Source organism: Prionailurus bengalensis, chromosome E4 (assembly GCF_016509475.1).
Source record: "Prionailurus bengalensis isolate Pbe53 chromosome E4, Fcat_Pben_1.1_paternal_pri, whole genome shotgun sequence".
In the NCBI taxonomy this organism is placed as follows: domain Eukaryota; kingdom Metazoa; phylum Chordata; class Mammalia; order Carnivora; family Felidae; genus Prionailurus; species Prionailurus bengalensis.
In genome coordinates, this window is record NC_057360.1 from 31,650,202 (window position 1) to 31,676,252 (window position 26,051).

The window sequence follows — 26,051 nt, forward strand, 5'->3', positions numbered from 1 at the left end:
GCCACAGCCGCGCTCTGTAGCAGCTCCCCAGCCCAGACCCCCGGTCTCCGTCCACGACACACCCTTCTCCTGCAAAGAAAACCCGCTCGGAGCCGCGGAGCCTGGCTCTGACCCTCAACACCCAATTGCACCCCCTCGCCCGCAGCAGCGGCCACCAACCCAGCAGGCTCCCCCGGTCCCCCAACCCCCACCCCGCGGCCGCCCGGCGCTGGTCCGGGACGCGCTAGACGCGAGCGCGGCGGGCGGCCAGGCCCGGGACCCCCACAGCCGAGCGCCAGGCGCCAGGAGGTGGTTGCGGGGCCCGTGCCGCTGTGGCGCTTTCGGTTTCAAAGCAAACGGGACGAGCCGAAGAACGCTCCTCGGTCCCCTCACTCCAGCTCTACAGCCTCGGGGCTTATCACCGCGGCGCGGCCACCGCCCCGGAGGCGACCTGCCGGGACTCACGTGTGGCTCGGCGCGGGGGTGCTCAGCCGGCGCTAGTCCGCAGGCTCGCGGCTACTCCAGACAGCGACCGGCGACGAGGCGGGGGCCAGGCTCTCAGCCCCCCAGCCCTGCTCGCGGAGCCAGACCGGGGGAGGAAGGAGGGCGGGCCCGGGACCCGGGAAGGGCGGGGCCTGGGGCGGGGCCCGGAGCAGTCCTGGCGAGGGGCGCTGGCCCCAGGAGAAGGGCGGACGCGCAGGAAGGTGTGGGGTAGGACGCGGAGAATTACTGAGCAGTTAGAAATCTAACCTAACCACACTGGAATCACAAGTACCTACAAATAAAAAGCATCTCAGATTTTCCTCAAGTGCCTTTGAACTGTACATATCTTACCCTTCAACCTGGGACAACCAAGCTGAGCCAGTCCTTTCCTGCTTTGACTCCCTTAGCTCAAGGTCTGGTTGGAACCAGTCCTTCCCCATCTTCCTCAGCAGTAGCACAAATTTGTCCGCCCTCCTCCTTGCTGCGTGTCTAGCAATCCTTTAGAATTGTTGAGGTTGACCTTGGACCAAGGGCTCCCCAGACATCTCTTTGGATCTTCAAAACAACCTTGTGAAGTAGGCCTGTTCCTCCTCATTTTACCTATGAGCTGAGGTCCAGAGAAGTGACCTGAAGTGAGGTGCCCGAAGGTGGACACTCAGCAAGGGCTGTAGCTACAACTTAAATCCAGCTCTCCTGACTCCTAGACACAGGCCTCTTAGAATACTTCTCTCCAGGAGTGTTCTGAATGGTATTTGTATGTTGTATGTTCTGAATGGTATTTGTAGGCTATATAAATCTGAATTTGTATTGGTATGTTCTGAATGGTATTTGTAGGCTATATAAATCTCTGTGGAGGTTGATGGAGCATGAAGAGCGAGATTTTGGAATGAAATAGATCAGAAGTCCAATTCTAGCTTCCTCACTTTCAGTTAGGCAACCGTGGGCAAGTACTTGATTGCCCTGAGCTTTGATTACTCATCAGTAAAAGGGGAGAATTAGTAAAATGCACAACCCAGAGATGCGTGGGAGCCAGGCAGAAAGAGACAGGAAGGAGGCCCAAGGCTGCAGTCACGGAGGAGGGGGAGGGACACTGGTGCACTACAGAGCTTGTGTGGGATCTGGAGGAGCAGCCAGGCTCCGGCTCAGGCTCAGGTTCCATGCCATCCTGTCCTCCCATGGTCTCCATTTTTCAACAAGAGCCAGAAATCCAGATTCCAACTTTTGGGTTGGTGAGCCAGATTAACCACTCCAGTGGGCATTGCTTTGGAACTCTAGACCCACCTCACAATCCTGTGTGAAATAAATGAGATAGCATTCCTATATTCCTGACACAGAGTAGGCGCTCCATAAACCTTACTGTCTCTCCCTGTTCCCTTATACATCTTCTCTTATCGTTGCCTACTTCCTGACTCGTTACCCACCACCCCCCCATACCCTGACCAGCATCTACAAGTCATTGTTGATATGTTTTGTAAGGGTATATCTCCTTTCACTGGCTAGAAACATTTGCAGGTGTGCACTGGGCTCCTTGTACTGTCATTGACTATGATTCCATGGTTTCTCCCCCCTCTTCTTCCCTATCAACTGAATAAAGCAGGCAATTTGTCCCTAGAATCATATCTGAGTTTTAAATACAATGAAATCAGATGCTGGGACAGATAGAGAATCTTTAGTTGTGGGGAGTGGGGGCTGCATGACTTCAGGGCTAGGAAGTTGAGAGAGAGGAATTTTCAATAGGTGTTACTGTTAGAACTAAAGGTCATGTTCCCAGCTCCCCATGTTGATCACAGAATCCTGGGCAGAGTGTCTGGGAGAATAGAGAAGACAGACCCTGGGAATAGACCAGTCTGATGGAAGAGATATGATCCCTTTCTTCAAGGATCTTGAAGATGGAGGGGAAGGACAGAATGTAAATGTACATAGAAAACCAATATTAAATACTTGCAGGTTATAGCTAACATTTATTGTCTTATTATACACCAGGTACTGTGCTCAGTGCTTTGTTGATATCAACCCATTTAATCATCAGCCCTATTTTATAGATAAGAAAACGCATGTCTTGAATAATTTGCTCAATTGCAAAATTCTTAGTTTGGGAAAGGTGGGATTTTAACGTTGGAAGTCTCGTTCTAGGGCTCATAACCACTACACTGCATGTAAATTCAAACAGAACAACTTTAAGAAGGAGATGAATGTTAGCAATTTTATGTTCTGAAAATATTTGCAATGTTACAAACAGAATCCAGTCTTCAAACTAAATCCATCTAATAAAAATAAGGGCAAGATTGGTATATACCAACTTTTTACACCGAATAAAAGAGCTAAACTTTTTATCTATCTCATATAAACACTCTAAATTTACCCCCAAACTTCAGAAAGACATGGCTTTCAGCTGTTTAATTTGCTGGATAAATTAATAGGGTAGGTGATTGTAGCCCTGGTTGTCAATGGAAAGATTGTGTTGATGGAGAGGGGAGGACGCCACCTACTGGAACAATAGATGGATGTATTACCTTCCTCAAGCTGCCCTTGTGTGACAAGACTGATCCATACAAGCAGTTAGAGCAGAGTAAAAGGTCATACCTTCCAACACCTAGAGATCAGTGAGATGAGAAAAAAGGAAAAAAATTCTTCTTGAGACCTAGATTGCATCTTTAACTTCCATTGTAAGTTACAATGGAAATTCTTTGCCCATAATGGAACCACACGCGGAAAGTGTGATATAGCAGCAAACCACTCTCAGGCAAAAAGCAAAACCTCAGGGTGCTGAGCACATAGAACGCTCACTTGCTCGCTAAGTAGGTCCTGCATCGAGGCAATAAATGAATGAATATCTGTGGGTTTTCTGAATTTAAATTCTTGACCCAGTGATATGTGGTCCCTTTGCTTTCATCAAATAACCTTTACCTCAGTTCTGCCTGTCAGTGAGCCCAGCAAACACCACAAGAGAGGCAGGAAGTGCTGGGAACAGGGAGCTTCTCCCAGGATGGATATAATTTTAAAAAACAAAACAAAACAAAAGACTTGTTTTCCAGATACTGTTTTTCCAGAGGTATATCCATTATCTGGTAGTACCAGAATTTACTTATCCATTCACCTAATGAAGATCATCTTGGTTGTTTCCCATTATGAAGTAGAATTAATTGGCAGTTATGAATAAAGCTGCTATAAATTAGTATGCAGGTTTCGGTGGGATATAGATCTCCATATAGTCTGTATTTGTTCCAGAGGATCACTCTCTCAATATACACATTCCTCCCTCTCCTTCTCTGTTCGTGGTTTGATTGTGTGATTGTCAGCTCTTTTGTTGCAACAATTAGATTTTTATTGTTTTAAAATTAGGCCTGCCAGGGGCGCCTGGGTGGCGCAGTCGGTTAAGCATCTGACTTCAGCCAGGTCACGATCTCGCGGTCCGTGAGTTCGAGCCCTGCGTCAGGCTCTGGGCTGATGGCTCAGAGCCTGGAGCCTGTTTCCGATTCTGTGTCTCCCTCTCTCTCTGCCCCTCCCCCGTTCATGCTCTGTCTCTCTCTGTCCCAAAAAAATAAATAAACGTTGAAAAAAATAAAAAAAAAAAAATTAGGTCTGCTGTCTTCACTGTTTGCTTGGCCAAATGTGGATTCTGTCCATTTTGACAGTTCCTTTAATAAGATTCACACATGCAATTCCCATCAGTGCTTGGAAAAACATTTTAACATGTTAACTCTGCATAGTCACTGTAAAGTATACTAAAATAAAATAAAATAAAAGTAAAATAAAGTAAAATATATCTATATATGTGTGTGTGTGTGTATATATATATATATATATATATGTATATATATATATACATATATATATATATATATTAAGGTTATTATTTAGCCTTAGGAACCATGAAGTAAGATTGTGGGTTTGATTGGCACAATCTGGTTTTGTTAGACCTTGTAGTAGGTTGGTAACAAGGAAGACCATTCATTATTTGATATTTCTCTCTCTCTCTTTTTTTTTTTTTTGGAGAATGGCGCCTACTCTATATGGAGAGATTTTAAACAATGCTCTTGTAACCCTGGTTATCCACATCCTCTGTTTTACAAACAGGACAGAAGCATTAAGAAGGAAAGGCATATGCTCAGAAAGGGTTTAACATGGGGAAAACTGACAAATTTCAAATATCTTTGACTCTTACAACACCTCTGTAGTCCATGACCTTGCCTCTCTATCCTGAGAAGTTCCATATGATCCTCAGCAGTCACAATAAGGGCCTCTCATTACGGTACACCATTCTGGGGCTGCTGCAATCACTGCACACACTTTGGTTACGTTTCCCCCCCCCCCCCTTTTAAACAAATTTACTGTCATACTTTCAATACCACAAAATCCACCCAATCAATGAATTTTAGTAAATGCATACAGTTATGCAACCATAAAATTTTAGAACCAACCCATCACCCTATGTGTCCTTTTGCGTTCCATCCCTACTCCCAGCCCTGGACTCAGGCAAGAGGGGATCTGCTTTCTGTTTCTATAATTTTGCAGTTTCTGGAAAATTTATTTAAATAACTACACAGTATTTTGTGTCAACTGGCATAGTGGTTTTGAGATTCATCTAGTTTGTTGCATATACCAATAGTTTCTCCCTTTTCGTTGCTGTTTAGTATGTCATTGTATGGATACACCACATTTTCTTTATCTCTTCACCATCTGATGGGCATTTGGATTATGTTCGGTATTGGGATATGAATAGCGCTGCCATGAAGATTTAAGCACAAGTTTTTGTATGCACATACATTTTCATTTCTCTTTCGGTAGATACTGAGGAGTAAAATTACTGGATTGTATTGTATGTGTACCTTTATTTATTTCTCTTTTTTTTTAATGTTTATTTTTGAGAGAGTGAGAGACAGAGCACGAGTGGGGGAGGAACAGTGAGAGAGGGGGACACAGAATCTGAAGCAGGCTCCAGGCTCTGAGCTGTCAGCACAGAGCCCAACGCAGGGCTTGAACCCACGAACAGTGAGATCATGACCTGAGCCGAAGTCGGACGCTTAACCAACTGAGCCACCCATGTGTCCCTGTATGTGTACCTTTAATCTGTTAGAAATTGCCAGCTTTCCAAAGGGGTTGTATCACCGCATCATACTGCATTTCTACCAGCCATATGAGAAATTTTCGGCTTCTCTGCAAACCTGGCAATGGTTAGTACATATTGTCAATCTTTTTAATATTAGCCATTCTAGTGGGTATTCTAGGTACCTTATTGTGGCTTTACTTTGCATTTCCTTTATGACTAATGGTGTGACATCTTTCCATGGACTCATTTGTTATTTGCATAACTTCTCTATCCAAATGTCTATCCAAATTTTCCGCCCATTTGATTTTTGTTGTTCTTGTCTTCTTATTGTTGTAAGAGTTCTTATTATTGGGTTCTTAAGAGTTCATTATACGTTCTGGATACAAATCTTTTATCAGATACATGTTTTATAAGTATTTTCTCCCTGCCTTTTTATTCTCTTAGTTGTATCTTTTTGAAAAGATGTTATTAAATTTTGAAGAAATCCAATTTATCATTAATTTTTTCTTTTATGGATCATTCTTTTGATAATGTATTTTATTCCAGGAGTTTATAGTTTCAGTTCTTACATCTAGGCCTATGATCCATTTCAAGTTAATTTTTTTGTGCACAGTGTGAAGTAAGGATCAAGGTTTTTTGTTTTGGGGGCGGGGTTCTTTTTGGCATACAGACATCCTATCCTTTCTGCCATTGAATTACTCTGGCACCTTCACTGAAAATCAATTAACCATATATGCGTGAGTGTACTTCTGGACTCTATTCTGTTCCATTGATCTATATGTCCATCTTTACACCAATATCACAGTGTCTCTATTACTGCAGCTTTATAACAAGTAATCAGTTAGTGTAAGTCCCCAGTTTTGTTCTTCTTTTTCAAAATTGTTTTGGTTAATCTAAGTTTCAGGTTGGCATTTGTTTGTATAAATAAAGTTTTGTTGATAAATAGCCATGTCTGTTGATCTATATATTTTCTTTAAAAATTTTTTCTTCTTATTATTATTTTTTTTTATTTTTAAGAGAGAGACAGAGCTTGAGCTGGGAAGGGTCAGAGAGAGGTGGGAACACAGAATCCGAAGCAAGCTCCAGGCTCTGAGCTGTCAGCACAGAGCCTGACATGGGGCTTGAACCCACAGACCACAAGATCATGACCTGAGCCAAAGTCAGATGCTTAACCAACTGAGCCACCCAGGCACTCCTGATTTATATATTTCCTATAGCTGGTTTTGAACTACATGGGTAGAGATGAGTAGTTGCATGCAACAGGTGTGGACTGCAAAGCCTAAAATAGTTACTGTCTGGCCATTTATAGAAAAAGTTTGCTGACCCCTGGTCTAGAGCCTTTACATCACCATGTAAATTTTGGAAATAATCTGACAATTTGTACAAAACAAACTTGCTAAGATTTCAATAGAGATTGGGTTGAATCTATGAATTTGAGGAGAATTACCATCTTAACAATATTAAGACTTCCAATCCATAAACATGGTGTATCCCTCAATTTATTTAGGTCTTCTTTAATTTGCCTCAGCAATATTTTATAGATTTCAATGAATAGGTCTTCATGTCTTTATTAAATTTATTCCTATTTTACTTTTTGATACTATTGTCAACAAAATTGCTTTCTTAATTCTATTTTTATTTTTTATTTTTTTTTTTCAACGTTTATTTATTTTTGGGACAGAGAGAGACAGAGCATGAACGGGGGAGGGGCAGAAAGAGAGGGAGACACAGAATCGGAAACAGGCTCCAGGCTCCGAGCCATCAGCCCAGAGCCCAACGCGGGGCTCGAACTCACGGACCGCGAGATCATGACCTGGCTGAAGTCGGACGCCTAACCGACTGCGCCACCCAGGCGCCCCAATTCTATTTTTAGATAATTCATTGCTAATATATATGTAATTGATTTTATATCGAGCTTGTATCCCATGACCTTCTTAAACTCATTTATTATTCTAGTAGGTTTTTGGAGATTTATTTTTTACATGCCATCGTCCACAAATAGACAATTTTTAAAAATAAATTTTTGTTCTTCCAATCCGTATGCCTTTATTTTTCTCACCTTTTTGCATTGCTAGAAGCTCCAGTAAAATGTTGAGTAGAAGTGGTGAGAACAGACATCCTTCCCTTGGTTTCAATCCAAGGAAAAGCCTTCAGTTAAGTGTGATGTTATTTACAGGCTTCTTGTGGATGGGTGCTCTTTATCAGGTTGAGGAAGTTCTCTTGTATTACTAGTTTTCTGAAAGTTCTTATCATGAATGGGTGTAGGGTTTTGTCAAATGTCTTTTTGTGTCTACTGACATGATCCAATGGTTTTTTTTTCCCTTTATTAATATGATATACTACAGTGATTCTCAGCAGAGGGTGATTTTGCTCTCTGGGGGGCATTGGGTAATGGCTGGAGACATTTATGATTGTCGAACTGTGGAGGGGGCTGGTGCTACCGACACCTGCTGGATAGAGGCTGAGGATTCTGCTATACATCCTACAGTGCATAACAAAGAATTATCTAGCCCCAAATGTCAATAGTACTGAGGTTGAAAACCCCATTACATTAATTGATTTCTGACTGTTAAATGAGATTTGCATTCCTGGGATACACAGGAATGGGTTATGTCATGCAATTCTTTTAGGATACTGGTGATTTTATTTAATATTTTCCTAAGGATTTTTGCATTTCTGTTCACTAGAGATATTAGTCTGAAGTTTTCTTATCTTCATTTGGCTTTGAATCAGAATAATAATGCTCTTATAGAATGAGCCCTGTATTTTCTGAGTTTGTGTGGGTTTGATATTATGTCTTTAAGGGTTTTATAGAATTCATCAGTAAAGCCATCTGGGACAAGACTTCTCTATGTGTGAAGATTTTTAAGTTACAAATTCAGTTTCTTTACTTAATTTAGATTTTCTCTATCTTCTGAGACAGTTCTGGTAAGAATGTGTCCATTTCATTAACCTTTCCAAATTTGTTGGCATAAAGTGGTCATAATATCCCTTTACTAGTTCTTTTAGTTTCTGTAGGTTATACAATGATGACCCCTCTTCCAGTTTAGATTTTGGTAATTTGTGCACTTTTTATTCTTGATCTAATGTATTTTGTTGATCTTTTTGAGAACTACTGGTTTCAGAGATTTTTCTCTATTATTATCTCATTTATTTCAACCATCTATTTACTCTTTTCTATTTCAGTTGAGTTTACTGCTTTTTCCCCCGAGCTTTCAAGGTAGAAGAAAGCTTAGATGACTTATTCTTTCTTCCTATGTAAAATAAATACTTAAAGATATAAATTTTCTCCTAGGCACAGCTTTGTTGCATCCAAAAGATTTTTAGATACTATGTTTTTACTTATTTTCGGTTCAAGATATTTTCTAATTTCTCTTGTAGTTTATTTTCTGACCCATAGCATATTTAGAAATGTGTTTAATTTCCAGACATTTGGGAATTTCAGAGATTTGTTGCTTTTTTAAAGAATGTTTTCAAAAGTTTACTTATTTATTTTGAGAAAGAGAGACAGAGTGTGAGTGAGGTAAGGGCAGAGAGAGATGGAGAGGGAGAATCCCAAGCAGGCTCCACACTGTCAGCGCAGAGCCTGATGAGGGGCTTGAACTCATAAACCATGAGATCATGACCTGAACTGAAACCGAGTCAGAGGCTTAATGGACTGAGCCACCCAGGCCCCCTCTGTTGCTTATTTATAATTCCATTGTACTTAGAGGACATTCTCTGGATGATCTGAATCCTTGTCCACTTATTAACACTTGTTCATGGCACAGAGCATGGTCTATCTTGGAAATATTTCATGTTTATTCTGTTGCTGGGTAGAATGACCTATGAATTTCAATTAAAGGTAAAGATGTTGATAGTGTTGTTCAAGTCTTCTATATTCTTACTCATTTTTGGTTTTCATGTTGTCAATTTATGAGAGATGGTTATTGAAATCATGGACTTTAATGAGGATTTGCTTATTTCTTCTTGCAGCTCTAAGAGGGATCCTCTGATGAATGGGCACCTTTTCATTATTAAATGACCATCCTTGATAATATTCTTTCCTTTGAAATCTTTGACATTAGTCATTCCAATTTTCTTTTGTTAAGATGGGAGATAGTCATCTATTTCATTAGTTTTCTATTGCTGCATAACAAGTATTGCCCCCAAACCTAGCAGCTCCAAACAATACGAATTCAGTTTCTGTTGTAAGAAATTAGGGCACAGCTTGGCTGAATTCTCTGCTTCAGAGTCTCTCATAGGAGGCAATGCAATCATCTGTTAACAAGACATAAATCACAATCTTTTAGCCTAACCATAGAAGTGACATCATCACCTTTGCCATTTCTTATTGGTCAGAAGCAAGTCACTACATCCAACCCACACACAAGGGCATGAATACTAGGAAGGAAATCTTTGGGGGCTGTTCCACATCTGTGCCTCTAATCTGAGGTTATTATGGGATACTTCTGAGAATGTTTTCCTGTACTTTTGCCTTCATGGAGTTGGGAAGTTCCTTAATTCTATGAGGTTTTGTCATAATCTGTCTCCATCTGCTGGTCGTACCTCCCCTGGCTTTCTAGCACTGCTAAGTGTTATTTTGATTTTTGTTATTTCCTGTCAGTTCAGTAAGATTTTGGAAGGGAAGAAAAATAAACTGAGGATTGTAGAGGTGAAGTAACTTGTTCAACAGAGTTGGAAAAGAGTCATCACAGTAGAGGGAGGATTTTTTTTTTTTTTTTTTTTTAATGTAAGTCAAGCAACAAGCCCTTCAACGATTGTTTTAAAACTCTTGGAAAAGCTACAGCATGTGAAAAAAAATGGTCTCGGGAGTAGAGGCCTCTTGAAGCCAAATCCTGCCAATCATGAAAGCTGTTCTGGGCAGTAAGCTAGGTAGGTACTTCAAGAAGTAACTTTTGTTGTGGTGTTAATTCAGGACCTCCTTAGTTTTGGTAACTGCACCCCATATATTTAAATAAGATTAGACCATATAACAGAGAAAAAAGACATTATATAAAGCATCCTGGGAGGTTAGCCTTTCTGCCATTTATATTGTGAAGACTGCTCCTAGATCTCTCCAGTTCGCATTCCCAGCATCTTTTCCTTAGAGACTCTGCTCACCCAAATTCCAACTTTAGGATTCTGAAGTTTCTATTAACCACATTGTAAACACCCATTCCCTTATCAGTAAACAATGGTCTACTTTAAATCTGGAAAACATCTCAACCCAACACCAATTCCTGGTCTTCATCATTCTCCCTTAGGTGTGCCAGACTTTTGCAAGTAAAGGAAGGGCAAATAAAGCCACATGGCCTTTTGATACAAACACACATCCAGGAGCAATTCAGTAATTTACTTCCCAACTCCATTGCTACTAAAATTTACTGCTGCAGAACATTCCTTCACTGAGGTAAAGTTATGATACGGATTGAAGTTAGGAGGGGTTATAGGTGACCTATTTTGTCCTAGGAGAAGGCAGTTATGTACTCCCAGTAATGCTGCGAGAAAATGAGGTCGCTTCTTACATTTTATATCACGTGGTTTCTCAGACTTGATTATTGGATTCTTTCTGCATTTACTTATTCAGTTATCTTCTTATGGATATCTATAATGAATGCCTAAGTTAAAAAACTAACAGATGTTAATTTCTTTTTCTTATGTTTCCTAGTCCAGATGTATTCATCATTTTGGAGAAACACAAAGAGAAACATAGATCTTGCTCTGAGTTCTAAGTTGGATTATTAGTAGCTTTGAGGAGACCATGATACTCTAGTGTTAAGTGAGCAGCCATTATTAACATGTCTGAGTAATATTCCTTGGATAGCAGGAAGAAACATTAAAATACTATAACATATTTACCAACTAAACTTGGTGCTTCAACAAAAAACTTGCAATATTATTTTTTTTAAATCATGACTGTTACTTTTTGCTTATTCCCTACATTTATTCCTAAAAAGAATGCTGGCCTATATTAATACAGAATTTTATATTCTTTCATCTTTATTCTACATTTTTACTCACTTAATTGTAAAATTATTAAGGAAAAGTTATGATCAAAACTTACCTTTACCTCCATCCATATTACACTGCAATTAAAGAATATATAAAAAATATTTTTTCATTAATATTACCAGGCATATCAATAGTGTGATTTATTTTTAGTTATGTAATGAAAAAAAATACTTGGGTGTAGATTTTTCAAAAATGATAACCTTGACATTATGAAATGGTCATTAAAATATTTCTAGATTTTGCTTTTTTATAAAAATCAATAGAATTTCACAGTGAAGAGGTCCTAAATTCCTCATACAGCATGAAATTATATAAAAATAGAAGACATAGACACCTTTAACTCTTTAATCCTTTGATTAAGCAGCAAGCATATCACTCTTCCAGGCCAAACACTGCTTAAACAAAAAAGAAAATTAATGGCGTGCAAAATATTTACAAAATATGCAAAGCACACAATAAGACATCTCACTATATACATGTGTCATATTACTAATGAAGCTCAGATTTTTCTACTGTGTGCTCTAGTGTATGTAAATAAAATCACAGCACATCCCTCAGATACAGCATCTTGGCCCACAGGTGGGATAGAACAGATTTTTAAATGAATCATAATATACTTAACAGCTGGACAGATGCTGGTGCTGACCAACGTGACTGACATGTCCCACACACTGTATACTGAAGGTCTACTGACGAGAGACAAGACAATAAGAGCTGTATAATATGCACATATGCAAGACAATCTTTAGAAAAATGCTTTAGATATTTTCTTTTAAGATATATAACTGCCCCCCCCCTCCCCTCGTGGCTTTTAAAGTAAAAATAAGTATAAATTCTTGAATATTAAGGATTTTAAATCAGATTTTTATCTAGTTACAATCCAGGGGCAGGAACTATTTAAGATGATCCAATGAGAAAGAAAAGACACACCCTGGAAAAAGTTTGTGCCAGAACTTAAGGTCCTTCTGAAGAAGAGTGATCTAAAACTTCAAAATTGAAACTAAACAATGAATTTAAATCTACAGCTCTTTTAAGGCTTTAGAGCCAATGGTAAGGATTATTTTTCCAATATTGAGAATATATGACTTCTCAAAACATAAATTAGGGCCTTAGATGTTGTCAAGTAGTTTTAAATATGAGAATGTAAATGTGCAAACATTTAGCCTTATGTTTCACTAGGATAGTAATCTAAGTGATCTGTCCCTTTGCACAAGTCATGATTCCAATATGAAATCACTGTATCAAAAATATTAGTAACACATTGTTGAAATACTATTACTTGCAAAATATTCTTTGTAGGTACTTAATGATTTATGAGTTCAATTAAGACTTGAAATGTTTTTGCTTCTTTATAAAAAGGGGTCTCAGCATTTTAAGTTAACAGCACAATTGTTGACAATATACTGATACATCTTTAGATGACACAGAACAAATTCTTAAATTTATTTTATGAAATAATGTTGATGATTTAACCCTAAACCAAACCCACAAGCACAGGTCGGCTGCAAGGAATACACAAATGTATCCAAATAGTACAATAGAGATTTATCAAGAAAACACCCTTTATATTAAATGCAGACCATATTAATAAGTATGAGGGCAATTTTAAGTCGGAACCTAAACACAAAAAGGGTACTGTAAATAAATGCTTCCATAACCACTATCTCCACGTTACTGACAAAATATAATTCTCTTCTAACGTCCCCGAATATAGGCAACTAGTTAAAAGCAGATAGCATTTAGAAACATTAAAAAAAAAAAAAAAAAAGTCAAAATTAACTCCATCTTCAAGGAACTTAAAGACACCGTACTTCAACAAATTAAGTCCTCATTTGTACGTAAAATTATTATTCCGATCCTCTTATTACTGATAGATGATGGGTCAATGACCTTTAAGCAAGGACTTTGTACTAGGACCCTGAAGTGTATGTTAAAGGGTTAGTAGGTTCAGTACATTCTTTGTGGTTTCATATAATTGCTTTGCAATTGATTAAATTGCTTTCTTTTAAAGGAATATATTAAAATTCCTTTGGAAAAAAAAGCAAGATTTTTTGAAAAAAGGGATATGCACTATAATTTCTTAAATATGCATTAAATGAACATATGTCAAAATCTGAAATGCAGGCTATTTATTCTTGCACTCCTAACATAGGAAAATGTTGTTAAAAATTAAATTAAGGAAGAAAGAAAAAAGTCAAACATCCTTAAGAAACTTAAGGAGTTTTCACAATTCCTAAGTCAATATTCCTGTACTAAGAGCCTTGACTATGAAGAGGCAGAAATATAAAGAATCTCAATAAAATAAATACAGTAAAAATAAAACAAGAAAACCTTGGTATATAGAATACTTAATCTTTTTTTTTCTTTTAATGAGATCATGTCACTGAACGTATACTCTACAAAGGAGGCTAACCGTAGGCTTTTTATCGTATAACATTTAGTTCAGTTGCATGAACTAAAAAATTTCTTAGACATCCACTTATGCTAGCCCACTGCCACAGAACTAGTTCGCAGCCTCAGTATCTAGGAAGGATTATTCTGTCCTCTTTTGCATCAGTCTGATGAGCACTGGTATAACGGTAGGGTGAAAAGTTACTGTAGCTCTGTCCAATTTAACTCTAGTGCAGTGAGGACTGTGAATCTGTCTGAATTCCGATAAGTGACGGTGGCTGTTGACCACCGACCGTGGACAACACTGGTCTTGGGTTTAGACGGGGTGGCATAGAATTAGCAGGGCGAATGAGAGGTGGTGGAGGCTGATTTAAAGTTGGCCGGGGCTGGATGAACCGAGCCTGCTGCTGGAGTGGAGGAGGCTGCCGGTGAAGAGCAGGGGCAGCAGGCAGTGTTGGACGAAGAAGTGGTGGAGGCTGGTTCAGAGTGGCAATGGGGGCTGTTGGTGTTGGAGTGGATGATGGGGCAGGAGGTGATGGACCCAGAGTCCGAGGAGCCTGTGGGGTCTGTGCCTAGAGGTGAGGAAACAAAAATACATGTATGAGATGATAGTTCCTAATGAACTTAATACAACATAGTTTGGGCTGTCACAGGAAAAACAAAACAAATCAAAACAAAACAAAAACGTAACACCAGTGTTTTTTGGAAGCACAAGCTTCTTTTATTTTAAACAAAACAAAACAAAAACCAAAAACCAAAAAAGCAACGAAGCTACCAAACAGGCATCTTTATTAGTAAACAGCTTAACACTGGAAATAAAAATAAGACTATGAAAGAACAATACACTCTCCATTCTTCTGGGATCAGAACTTAGCATGTCATTAGGACTTAAGAGTCACGAGAGAGGCACCACTGAGTAAGTGTATTGTCAACCTTTCATGCTCATTTAGCTAGTCCTCTGACAAATTAACCTTACAGAACACCACACAAAATGATTCCTCAACTCATATGAGCTCAAATTCCATACACAAACACACCTCCTCTTCTTCATCAGTGCTCTTCCCTGATGGCACATTAGAAGCACTTTTTGTCTCCTCCCCTAAAGCAGAAGCATCACCATTAGAAGCCTGGGTTCCTTGTTCTGCTTCCCACTCCTGCAATACCTCCTCTAAGTTAAACCGACGCCTGTAGTTTACAAAGAAGTTCTTCACTTGGCCAACAGTCTTGTTGCCAATTACATCTGCAATAGCTTGAAAATCTTTACCATATTTGCGGACACCTGGAAGGCAAAGTAAATAATACACCTGTGAAGGATCAATAAGGAGAGCTGTGTGTACTACACATCATGCACACACAAAAGATACCAGCAATGAAAATCCTTTCTCATAAACTCTGCTCATTTCTCAATTCTGAGATAGAGACTAAGATATCAGGGTCACAGATGAAAACTATCAATTATGTCATTTCATCGAGCCAGCCACTTGCCTTCAACTGAACAATCAGGAACTTACCATTTTTTACATACTCAGTTATTTTCTCCAATCCTTTCTTGAACTCTCAAATACAGTCCATTTATTGTAAAGCATTGAATTCTTTGTTCCATCCTCAATTCCACATTCATTTATTTCCCTAGTAGCCAGTCACCTAAATTTGAGCAACACCGTTTGTAAACAAAACTGGATGGGAATAAGCCATCTCTTTTATCCCCTCAATGGACTGAGTGAGTAGTCTTAGAGTTCCCCCATTAAGAAAAGCGTTATAATTTGGTTTTAATATAGGCTTCACTATGATTACTTGCCTAATCTCACCAGGGTACCAACGTATAGAAATAAGAATTTAAACACACACAAAAAAGAACCATCACAGTGTGACGGACAAAAACAAGGGAAGCTATTTTTTGGAGGTAGCTGGATTTCAACTCCTCTAACAGTTGCAAAAGCTGTGCATGTGGAGGAGTCCCAGCGGCACTGCAGAGAGGGCTTGTTGGGCTTATCGTCACTACTGTAAATTTCGGAAGGACTGCACATTCAGTTATTTGAGAACTTAACTTTTCACTATGGAAGTTTTACTATAACAAAAGATTACATTTGATTTGTGAACTTGAGATAGTCAATTATACTACAGAATTTGAAATGACTTTCTGTAATCAGATGGGTAATAAATTGCTCTTAAGGGAATTGTAAAAGGAGGTTCACTGACTCATTCTAGAAAGAGATGCACTTAGCTCAAAAGATAAAAGCTGTCAAAAATTTTGATTTTACAATTTGATAACTACTGTTTAAAATACAGAAACAGTAACTCATTAATTAGACATAAGAAAGGAGGAAAAAATGATACTTATGATATTAAAGTCCGTAATTTAACCTAAGCAACCAGAATCATGGGGCTTTAAATAAATTCAACATGTATACAATCACAGATGAGAGAATAATATGAGGATATGTTAACACCCCAGGAAAAACGCTAGGCACGTTCTTAGTGGTACCTATTGGTATCATCTCCCCAATTATCTTCTTAAAGCAGCATCATGATATGACAAAATTCTTGCTTTTAATTTCTGCCCTTCTTTTATATGGAGAACTTGGGAATGAGTATCTCCTGCTTACATTCAACTAGCTAGGCTTGACTCCATGGTGCGTTCCTTTATCTTAAAGGGCATTCTGGGCAAGAAGTTTGAGATTATTAAGCTATAGTGATTTTTAATATAGAGTTCTGGGTTTATAAACTATGTTCATTTCCTCTGTTCTCAAAGGCAAAGACATATGCATGATAATAAATTATGACACTTGACGTTCTTTACAGCATTTAGCAATATAAATTCTCTTTAAATCCATGAGCTAATGTCCAGTTTAAACTCTGGAGTTGAGTATAAATTCTAATGGTGACTAGGTTCCACTGAGGGCTTATTTGGCAATAGAAATCCAAGGTTATTTAATATTAGAAATTACTTCTATATATTCAAGTACTTCTCTATTACTTATACTTTGAAAATAAATTATTTGAGATTGCTGCACTTGAAAATAACTACTCTTTAGAAATCAGACACAGTGTTCTATCGATGTACTAATTTTCAAGGGATATTTAGTTTACATTTTAGAAATGACCAAATCTACTGAATACATGAGTTTAGAAATGAAAACTTCAAATAAATCTAAGATTAGTTCTTCTGTATTCTAGCAAGAAGTCACATTAAAATTAACTGAGTCCAAGTATGAAGATATTATAATGCTCAGAACACCTATTTCTTTAGCAAAATATATTCCAAAATCTACCAGTAAGTTGTCCCCATGTCTGATTCCATTTTATAGCTGTCCCCTTTTTTGATTTCCCATTTTCTCTTGCTCAATGGACTTTACCGTGTCACCAACATTGTCGCACTTCCAGAGTTACAGACCCCTCAAAGCAAAACTACTTCCTATAGGAGCCTTAGTTTTCCCAGATACTCTGGATATCAAGGACCTTTTCCAAGTCACCTAGGTTCTGAGTCACCCAGGTATGTTTATTATTAACTCATGGATGCCAGTCTTATATAAACTACTTTGCAAAATTTTAAGGCTCAGATCAGACCTCTGGAGTCTGGATGAGGATCCCACTCATGTCCGGAGAACAAGTGGGCCTTCAGGGATATTAATCCCCTCAGCCTGCAGGACAGCTGGGCAGGTTCTGGAACAGCCAGAGCTCTTTGGCAGTCCCTTCTGGACAACAGTAGTCTCATCTGTTTTCCCCAGTGTGTTGTGACAAATTTTGTATTTTTTTTTTTTGTATGCCATGATGTGAGAAAGGTTAGGAAGTACTGTTCAATGAAATATAAGTACACAGAAAGTGTTCAGGAAATAGAATTGATTTTTCTTCCCCAAACAAGAGTCACATATAGCTAATTTCTTTATCACCTTTACACTCCCCATGATGCCGGCTCAACAGCCTATTTTGGTTAGAAGGTGGAATTCTTAAGTTTATACCGTAGCTGATTAACTAGGTAAACTCTAGTGAAACACCAACTGAAGACTTAATGGGGCAGCTCCTTCAGAAGAATCCCCAGCTAGCCTTCTGGAGGAAAACCTAGCAGGGGCAGTCAAAGCAGAGGAACTAACTTTAACAACACAGGACATCAGAGCTACTGTTGTGCCGATTTGTACCTTGAAGAAGGGTGATCCATTCTTTTTTCATAATTTATAATAGGCAAGGCCATCTGATTGATTTATCAGCAAGGGAATTAAACACAGTGATTAAATCTCTCTCTTTCTATAGATGAAAAAGGCTTATTAGGTCCATCTGAACCATGGTTTTAAATTAAACTTCTCACCTTTAGGGCAAAAAGTCAGTTTTTAGTTTTTTTTTTTTAACGTTTATTTATTTTTGAGACAGAGAGAGACAGAGCATGAACAGGGGAGGGTCAGAGAGAGAAGGAGACACAGAATCCGAAACAGGCTCCAGGCTCTGAGCTGTCAGCAGAGCCCGACGCGGGGCTCGAACTCATGGACCGTGAGATTGTGACCTGAGCTGAAGTCGGACGCTTAACCGACTGAGCCACCCAGGCGCCCCCCCCCTTTTTTTTTTAACGTTTAAAAAAGTCAGTTTTTAAAGGTTACTAGAATGAAATTTTAGAAAATCCTGGAAGATGTAAATTGTAAATTTCCCAGGAAGACAAAGAAAAGCATTTTCAGTCAAATTTCTAAAGTTCATTTGAAAGTTACAGTGAACAACTTGGCTTCCTATGCTGGCAAATGATACTTTAGAATCTTTAACATACACTTTTAAAGTTCTGTTTGGGAATTAATATAAAAATATGACTGATATTACATTTTATAAAAACCCACATTTTCCAAACAGTATTCTTCATTCCACCCTCCAAAAACCATATTCGTATATATTTTTTAATTTGGCTAGTAAGATTGTAACTTCAGAAGCATTTGTAGCATGGTGTTTCCCAGCTTTGGACATGAAATTACAGACTTTTTTTTTCTTCCTGAGACAGAAGGGATATCCCGAAAGGATATCCCGAAGGGATATACCCATTTGGTACGTTTAAAAAGTTATTTTTTAAAATCTGATTTTGGACTACAAAAAAATAAATCAAAACATTACAGTGGCAAGCTGCTTCTGGGTAGTAAAATTTGGGGGAGGCAGGATATTGTTTCCTGCTTCTTAAGTAACAAAATTTCTTAAAGGGAGCATATACTTAGTATAACCAGGAAATCCATTTTGAAATAAGAACATAGTGACATCCAGAAACTCCAGGGATACAGCTCTTTCCTATCAAAAAAAAGATTAATTTTAAACTCAAACCATTTGGGAACATGCACTTCTTTCTATCTCCTGCAAATCTCTTCAAGAATTCATATTAAGGTGAAAAAAAAAAAGATATCAATAGCAGTAGGACAGTGAATGGTGCCATGTAGGTGATGGCTAAAAGTCAAAATCATATATTCTCTTTCTAATGTCTACCCTTTCTCTTCTGAGTCTTGTGTTCCAATCTTCCCTGTTATAAGTTAAATTCTATCACAAAAATGCTGGAGATTTTGAATCAATTATTTGAAGTGCATGCATCAGAGGGCTGATACTTTTGGGTCTCCACTCTTATGATACCTTTTGAAAGAAGAAACTCTCTAAAGCAAACAGGTGTTTTTTAGATGGAAAAATATGAATCACTTATTTCCATTTCCTTTTGATCATTCATGTACTGGGTTACAATCCCTATGTTTTAATCAAGTGCCGAATCTGTTTTCCCCTCCTTTAGGAACCATTCTAGCTTTTTAAAAACATATGAGATAAAATTAGAAAGACAATTTCTAGACTTGCTACTTAATTTCTCCTAAAAACAAATGAAACATACAAACTACAGGAAGAGAAGGTAACATTTAAGTGTAAAAGCATAACTGACTTGAACAGTTTTGTCGTTTCCTGTTTTAGAAGAGAAGGCAGGCAATATGGAAAAAAACAACTAAAAATTGAAGTTGACATCTTGATAAAACTGGAAAAATTTCTTGTCGTTTACCTTAAAATAGCACTAATATTTTAGGTGGGGGATGTATTATTTTTTAGCACTAATGATTAACACAGTTAAGAGAAGGTCTAAAATAAATATTGAATACCATGCTCTGCCTCTACACACTTTAAAGAGTCAATGGTTTGTACTATCATTTAAACGTATTATTTTCTGAAAACAGCTAATAATTGTTCCATTTTACATGAAAAAAAAATACACCGAGAATCTAATTCCTTTCTTAATTCTTGTTATGAAATGTTTATCATATGAATATCAAGATTGATTTTAGGATAATTCTAAAAGCACTATAGATTAGAAAAAATATTTATATGTAGATGACACAAGCCATAAACAGAGATATTTCCATTAACACAAACTGCGAAGACCATAATTAATTTCACTGTTAACTAATTTGTTATAGTAAGAAAACACAGACACATAAGGCTGGAACAGATTACAGAAAATGTAGAAATGCCATTCTAAGCAAGTACTTTTAGAGGTTTAAATTAGTTGGTGTTTATAATATCCTACCTGTGGACTCTTGAAGAATGTTACTCAAGTTTTAACATAGCTAGAACTAAAATTAACATTTAGTAAAGTGATAGATTACACAAGTATAAACAGATATTCTTGTTTGGTCTGAGCATGACTTCCCCCCTTCCAAATAAGGGAGAAAGAAGGAAAAATAGTTTATTATTTATTTAAATATTTATTATTTAAATGGTAGTATTTAGTTAACAACAATATGAGTATTGTTGTTATTGAGTATTGAGCATATTGAGTATATGAGTATTGTTGTTAACAACAATATGAGTATTGGTAAAAAGAAAAAAGTGGGAAATATACGTTTAAGCCCTAGGAAATGATCTTAATATATTTATGTGGTTTTAAAAGAGTTACAACAAAAAAGTTTATTTAATAGAATTATAAATCTCACTAAATGACACTAGAATTTACAAATTTCTCTTTCCAAGTCACTCTAATAGTCAACTATGAGCAAGATTTAAAAAAGCATTTAACAAATGAGTATCCAATCAGAATATACACACAGAATGTCTTAAAAATAAAGTGCTTATAAACTATTAATATCAAAATATAAATGATTTACTTTGTGAAACTGAAACAGTCATAAGAATAATATCATCTAAAGGTTTATCACAAATAAAGATTAAAGAGAAAAAAACCCCAAACAACTGCCCGCTAAGACAGGTACTTCTGAATAGCAAACTCTAAAGTTAAAAAAAAAAACTGCAGTTATGTACCTTACCTACACTGAGACTCAGGTTCGGGTGACATTACTATGTGATTGCACTGTTTATAAGACATACTTCTAAGAATTTTATAAATGTGTGGGCTCATTAGCAAAAAAGGCACTTTTTAATTTTCCCTAAAATAACTATTTTGGACACAAATAGCTCTATATTATTTTATTTTATGAAACAAAAACCACCCAAAATGAAAAAAAACAAAAACAAAAAAACCCTTAACAAACCCAAAGAGAAACAAAAATTCCACATACAGAGTTAAAATAAATAAAACGATGACATTAACATATTAAGAGAGTACCTTCAAAATCCTAAGACATGCATTATTTCTGTACAAATTGCTACATCAGTATGATTTATTTAAGGATTACTTTTTAAATGGGCATAAGAATACAATACTGAATATATCTCAGCAGAGGGGAAATGTTTGATTATATTCATAACTATTCTTTTAATATATATAAGCTGAGATAATGTCCACATAAATATATAGCTTAAACTATAAATGTAAACCTTGCCATTGTCCCTCTCCTTGAATGCAGCTCTGCATCACATCCAGCCCAGCCATAAGACTCAATGGTCTCTACCACTTAAAAACAGTGCTGCAGAACAGTATCAAATCCTGAATGCTTTGGAAACATCAGCCCAGATTTTCCCAAATAAGTCTCTTCAGAAAATCCTTTACTGGGATAATTTTCTTATACTAGAGTACAGGATTAATATACTAACCTTTAAGCAACTGAAATACTGGAAATCAGGGTTAAATTCTCCAAGCTTTATACACACACACACACGCACGCACACGCACGCGTGCACACACACACGCACACACACACACACACACACAAGGACGGACAGAGAACACAGGCTTTACATCAATAAAAGCAATGCCTCCTCAAATAACTATGTTAGAGCTATTAAGTCACAGATCCAAATCAGTATGAAGCAGCCTCTGGGGAAAAAAAATTTTTTTGTTAAAGTAAGCTCTACGCCCAACATGGGGTTTGAACTCATGACTGTGAGATCAAGAGTCACATAACCTACCAAATGGGCTAGCCAGGTGCTCCTACTAATTTTTTAATCTGAATTTTAAATAGTTTCTAATTTAAAACTGGCTACTACTGAACATTGTAAACTAATTAAGCTTTGTTCTGACTCATTCAGAAACTTAGTTCCACAATTATAGATGTGCTCAATGCACGTCCAGTACCCTGCCTCCGTAGGATCAAGCATTCTGTTTATGAAATGACTATTTTGTGCTGTATAGGCCAAAGAGAAGGATGACATCACCGTGTTGGCGCCGTCCTGTGACAGTTTCTAATCACAGTGGCCAGGTAATTCTTACTCACTCTAATCCAAACTGCAGAGTTGTCTATTAATCAGTTTTTAATTACATTATTCTCATATCCAAATGATACCTGCAGATCATTTTTGAGTTAAATATGTTCTCTATGCTTGAATACCTAGAAATATTTTTTAAAGTACTTATATGTTTCACGGGGGCCCAACTTTCTTAGATAAAAAAAAAAAAATTGCTAGTAGCTACTGACCTAGCAGCTATTAGCGCTCAACACAAAGAGGGCTCAGCCAGGAAAACGAAATTATAGACCAAACTTACAATTACACAATCAGTCCTGCAGACAGTTTATCTTGAAGGGAAAAGAAAAAAAAAAAAAAAAAAACACACAGCTACAACACTGAATAAAAAATATACAGTTTGCCCTTCCTTAATTCAAACATGGGAAAATCCAAGTTTATAATGCTTCCAATTTGCCGACAGGCATTCATAATACAAAAAGTGTTCTGTCATATAATTCAACAAAGCATTCTTATAAATAGTGCATTTAAAATGCTTTATGTATATTTTTAAAAGCATCTCTTAACTCTCTCTTTTGTTTTACATATATATGTATTTTTTTAAAATTGGGTTTCTAATCATTCAGTGTCACATATCTCAAGTTACAATACGTTGAAAGTGTATCACTAATATTTTCAGTACCTGACATTTATCAAGAGAAACACTATTATACAGAGTAATTAGAAAAACCAGAAACATAATAGTTTATGCTCTTAATGATGAATTATCAATGACTAATATAAAGAATGAACCCAACTGCAGGAACACAGAAGTAAAGGCACAGAGAAACCATATGACTTGCTTGAGCTTGTCATCACCGTCATGGTTAAGGCTGAGAATGTGTCACACGCTGTACAGGACCCAAAATGCATATAGGCTCAGTAAGTCACATCCACAAGAACAAAACAGAATTCCTGATTATCAGGACTTTGTGGTAAACACAAGAGCTCTTTCTTGATCCATTTCTAAAGAAAGGGAAGAACTATGGTCGTCACCTTTCATGACAGGTTAAATAGTTAACAACAATAACTGCTTATCTTTAATATACCTTGCACTGCTAGAAGCTGCTCCTCTGTGGTCCAACGGGCATTAATTTTCTGATTTGACTACAAAATTAAAGAGAAGTTTCCTAATGAGGATATGAAGACAGACATTTTTCCAAAGTGCTTATTTTTTTTTTAACTTTTCACCAAATCACAGACATGAGATTACTAAAACTCTGATTTACGTAGATTCTGTTTTTATAAGGATTAAAAAAATATATTCTGAGTTATCTTTTACCCACACAAAAAGATAATGAAAGTGAAATGTACCAATTTGGGAGCATGAACAACATTCACATTTATACTCTAGTCAGAGGCATTAAAACTGAGAAAATCTATTAGTCACCCATTTTCCAACTACAATGTTCCTACCACACATGGCAAGTGTTAATTTTAGCTTGGTTTTAAACATTTAAGAGAATTAATCTTCTTTAGAGAAGATCTGTGACTCTCTTTAAAATTTTTTCTCTTCATATTTAGAATAAACCTAACCTTGCTCCACCAAAACCAGTGTTACAAATGAATATAGAACTAGAGACGAGGCCTAACTCCTAAAATATTTCTTTTAATTTCTGAAGCAGAGAGTGACGCACTATAAGAACAGATTTTTCCCCCATGACCTCCCCACATTTCTCCCAATATTTTTGTTAAAAAAAAAAAATCCAAGTTTAGGATTTTTATTATGACAAAATTACAACATTAAACACCTAATCGAATTTCTTTTTTTTTTCAACGTTTATTTATTTTTGGGACAGAGAGAGACAGAGCATGAACGGGGGAGGGGCAGAGAGAGAGGGAGACACAGAATCGGAAACAGGCTCCAGGCTCTGAGCCATCATCCCAGAGCCTGACGCAGGGCTCGAACTCCCGGACCGCGAGATCGTGACCTGGCTTAAGTCGGACGCTTAACCGACTGCGCCACCCAGGCGCCCCTCAAATTTCATTAGTGTATACTCACTGATTAGTACAAGGACTTCTGGCAGAAGAAGGAGGGACAGAAATAAGTACACCAGCCTACAGAGGTTTGCAGAAGAAACTACCAGATAAATTGTCCTGGTGTAATACATGGATGGATAGGCTGGAATACATGGATGGATAGCAAAACAGAAAGAAATGCTTTCTTTGAGAACAAGTGTTTAGGTCTTATCTCACTCAAGGTCTTAGCAATAAGAGTTTCTACAGTACAAACAGGTTCTGGGTACATCTACTTTCTCACCATGAGGAAGATGTATAAAAAGCAAGCATTCAGAAGAAAGACTAAAAGAAAAAATTTAAATTAGAAAAAAAAATTATTAGAGAAGAAAGGAAAAAAGTTTAAAAAAAGACTGAATAAAGGAGGGACAAACCTAAACCAGAGAGCACTGAATACCAGGTGATGAGATTAAAAGAGATAGCAAGGCAAGGCCAGACAGACAGTGGATAAGCCTCAAGGTTAGGACACTGGCAATGAAACAAAAGAACAGCAAAAAGGTCAAGAAAAAGAGGGGGCTATAGCATAAAGAAGCAGTAATAAGAGTGAACCAAAGTTTAAAAGCGTAAAAACGAAAGAAGGAAGGAAGGAATGGAAGAGCAAAAGGAGACAACAAAAGAAAAATTCAAAATTTTAAACATATGTTCCCCCAAAAGAGGGCTAACAAGAATGGAATAGGAGCTAATATTTGAGGTGGCAATCTGAAATTGGGCTGTGAAAGGTAGATAAAAGAGGTCCTTGGTACCCAAGGATAATTGTTCTAGAACCTTTTTAAAAGGTCCAGGTATTTCAGAATAAATGGTGTAAAAAAGAATAAAGGGTTGACTGACTACAACTTAATCTGAAATATGAAACTAAAACTTACGAAAATTATTTTTTAAATAGTTAATGATTTCACTCATATGCTTTTATTCATTTTTTTATTTTTGGCATATAATAGTATAATGGCACAACATTCACCAGCTTTGAAATTTGTAACATGAGCATATAATAGGTAATTCTGTTTTGAAAACTTCCAACAATTTTTTCAAGGGCCTCCCTTAATTCTTTGCTACTCAAATTGTTCTTTGAAATGCGTATGAGTCATCAACCTTTTTTCAATTGTTAACTCTGCTAAATACCCATCTGTCAACAATTTTGCAAGTGATTAAAGCCATTCTCTTGTACTTTCATAGACTTTATGAAGTTTTGCATCTTTTGCAAGGTTTATAATTTCATTTTGGTTTGTGCTGTATTTGCATTAGATTAGCAAGGAAGTAATAGAGAAGGATGCTGATGTGATGGATGGGAAAGATAACAGCCAGAGTTAATGAGGGATAGCTGGTGAGCAGAGCCTAATTTTAGAAGTGCTTAGTTCATCAGTGAATATTCTCTTGTTTGGCAAATTTGCTTATCCATGAATCCTTTAGATTAATGAACATTGGATACTGAAGATCTCCTGTAATACTACATTACAAGTGTTCTGAAGATTAAATTTAGGATAAATGTAAAATTTTTGTAAAGCTACGTTTAGAACATATGTTAAAAACCTCT

The 26,051-nt window shown here is 37.2% G+C and overlaps 2 protein-coding genes across 7 annotated transcripts in view; both read right to left on the reverse strand.

Annotated features, from left to right (window-relative positions):
• Nucleotides 1–604, reverse strand: part of TRAF5 (TNF receptor associated factor 5) — a 50,974-nt gene extending 50,370 nt beyond the window's left edge. The window contains exon 1 of one of the 2 annotated variants that reach the window (XM_043568952.1): nucleotides 445–604. The gene's annotated coding sequence lies outside the window, so the exon portion shown is untranslated. The remainder of the gene's footprint in view (nucleotides 1–444) is intronic. The other variant, XM_043568953.1, reaches the window with a different exon arrangement.
• An 11,233-nt stretch (nucleotides 605–11,837) lies between these two features.
• RCOR3 (REST corepressor 3) overlaps nucleotides 11,838–26,051 on the reverse strand; it is a 53,729-nt gene continuing 39,515 nt past the window's right edge. For 3 of the 5 annotated variants that reach the window (XM_043568749.1, XM_043568748.1, XM_043568752.1), the window contains 3 exons: nucleotides 23,554–23,611; nucleotides 14,935–15,176; nucleotides 11,838–14,469 (listed from right to left, as the gene is read on the reverse strand). In XM_043568749.1, coding sequence (XP_043424684.1) covers nucleotides 14,125–14,469; nucleotides 14,935–15,176; nucleotides 23,554–23,611 — 645 coding nt within the window. In that variant the 3' untranslated portion in view covers nucleotides 11,838–14,124. The remainder of the gene's footprint in view (nucleotides 14,470–14,934; nucleotides 15,177–23,553; nucleotides 23,612–26,051) is intronic. The other 2 variants (XM_043568751.1, XM_043568750.1) reach the window with 2 other exon arrangements.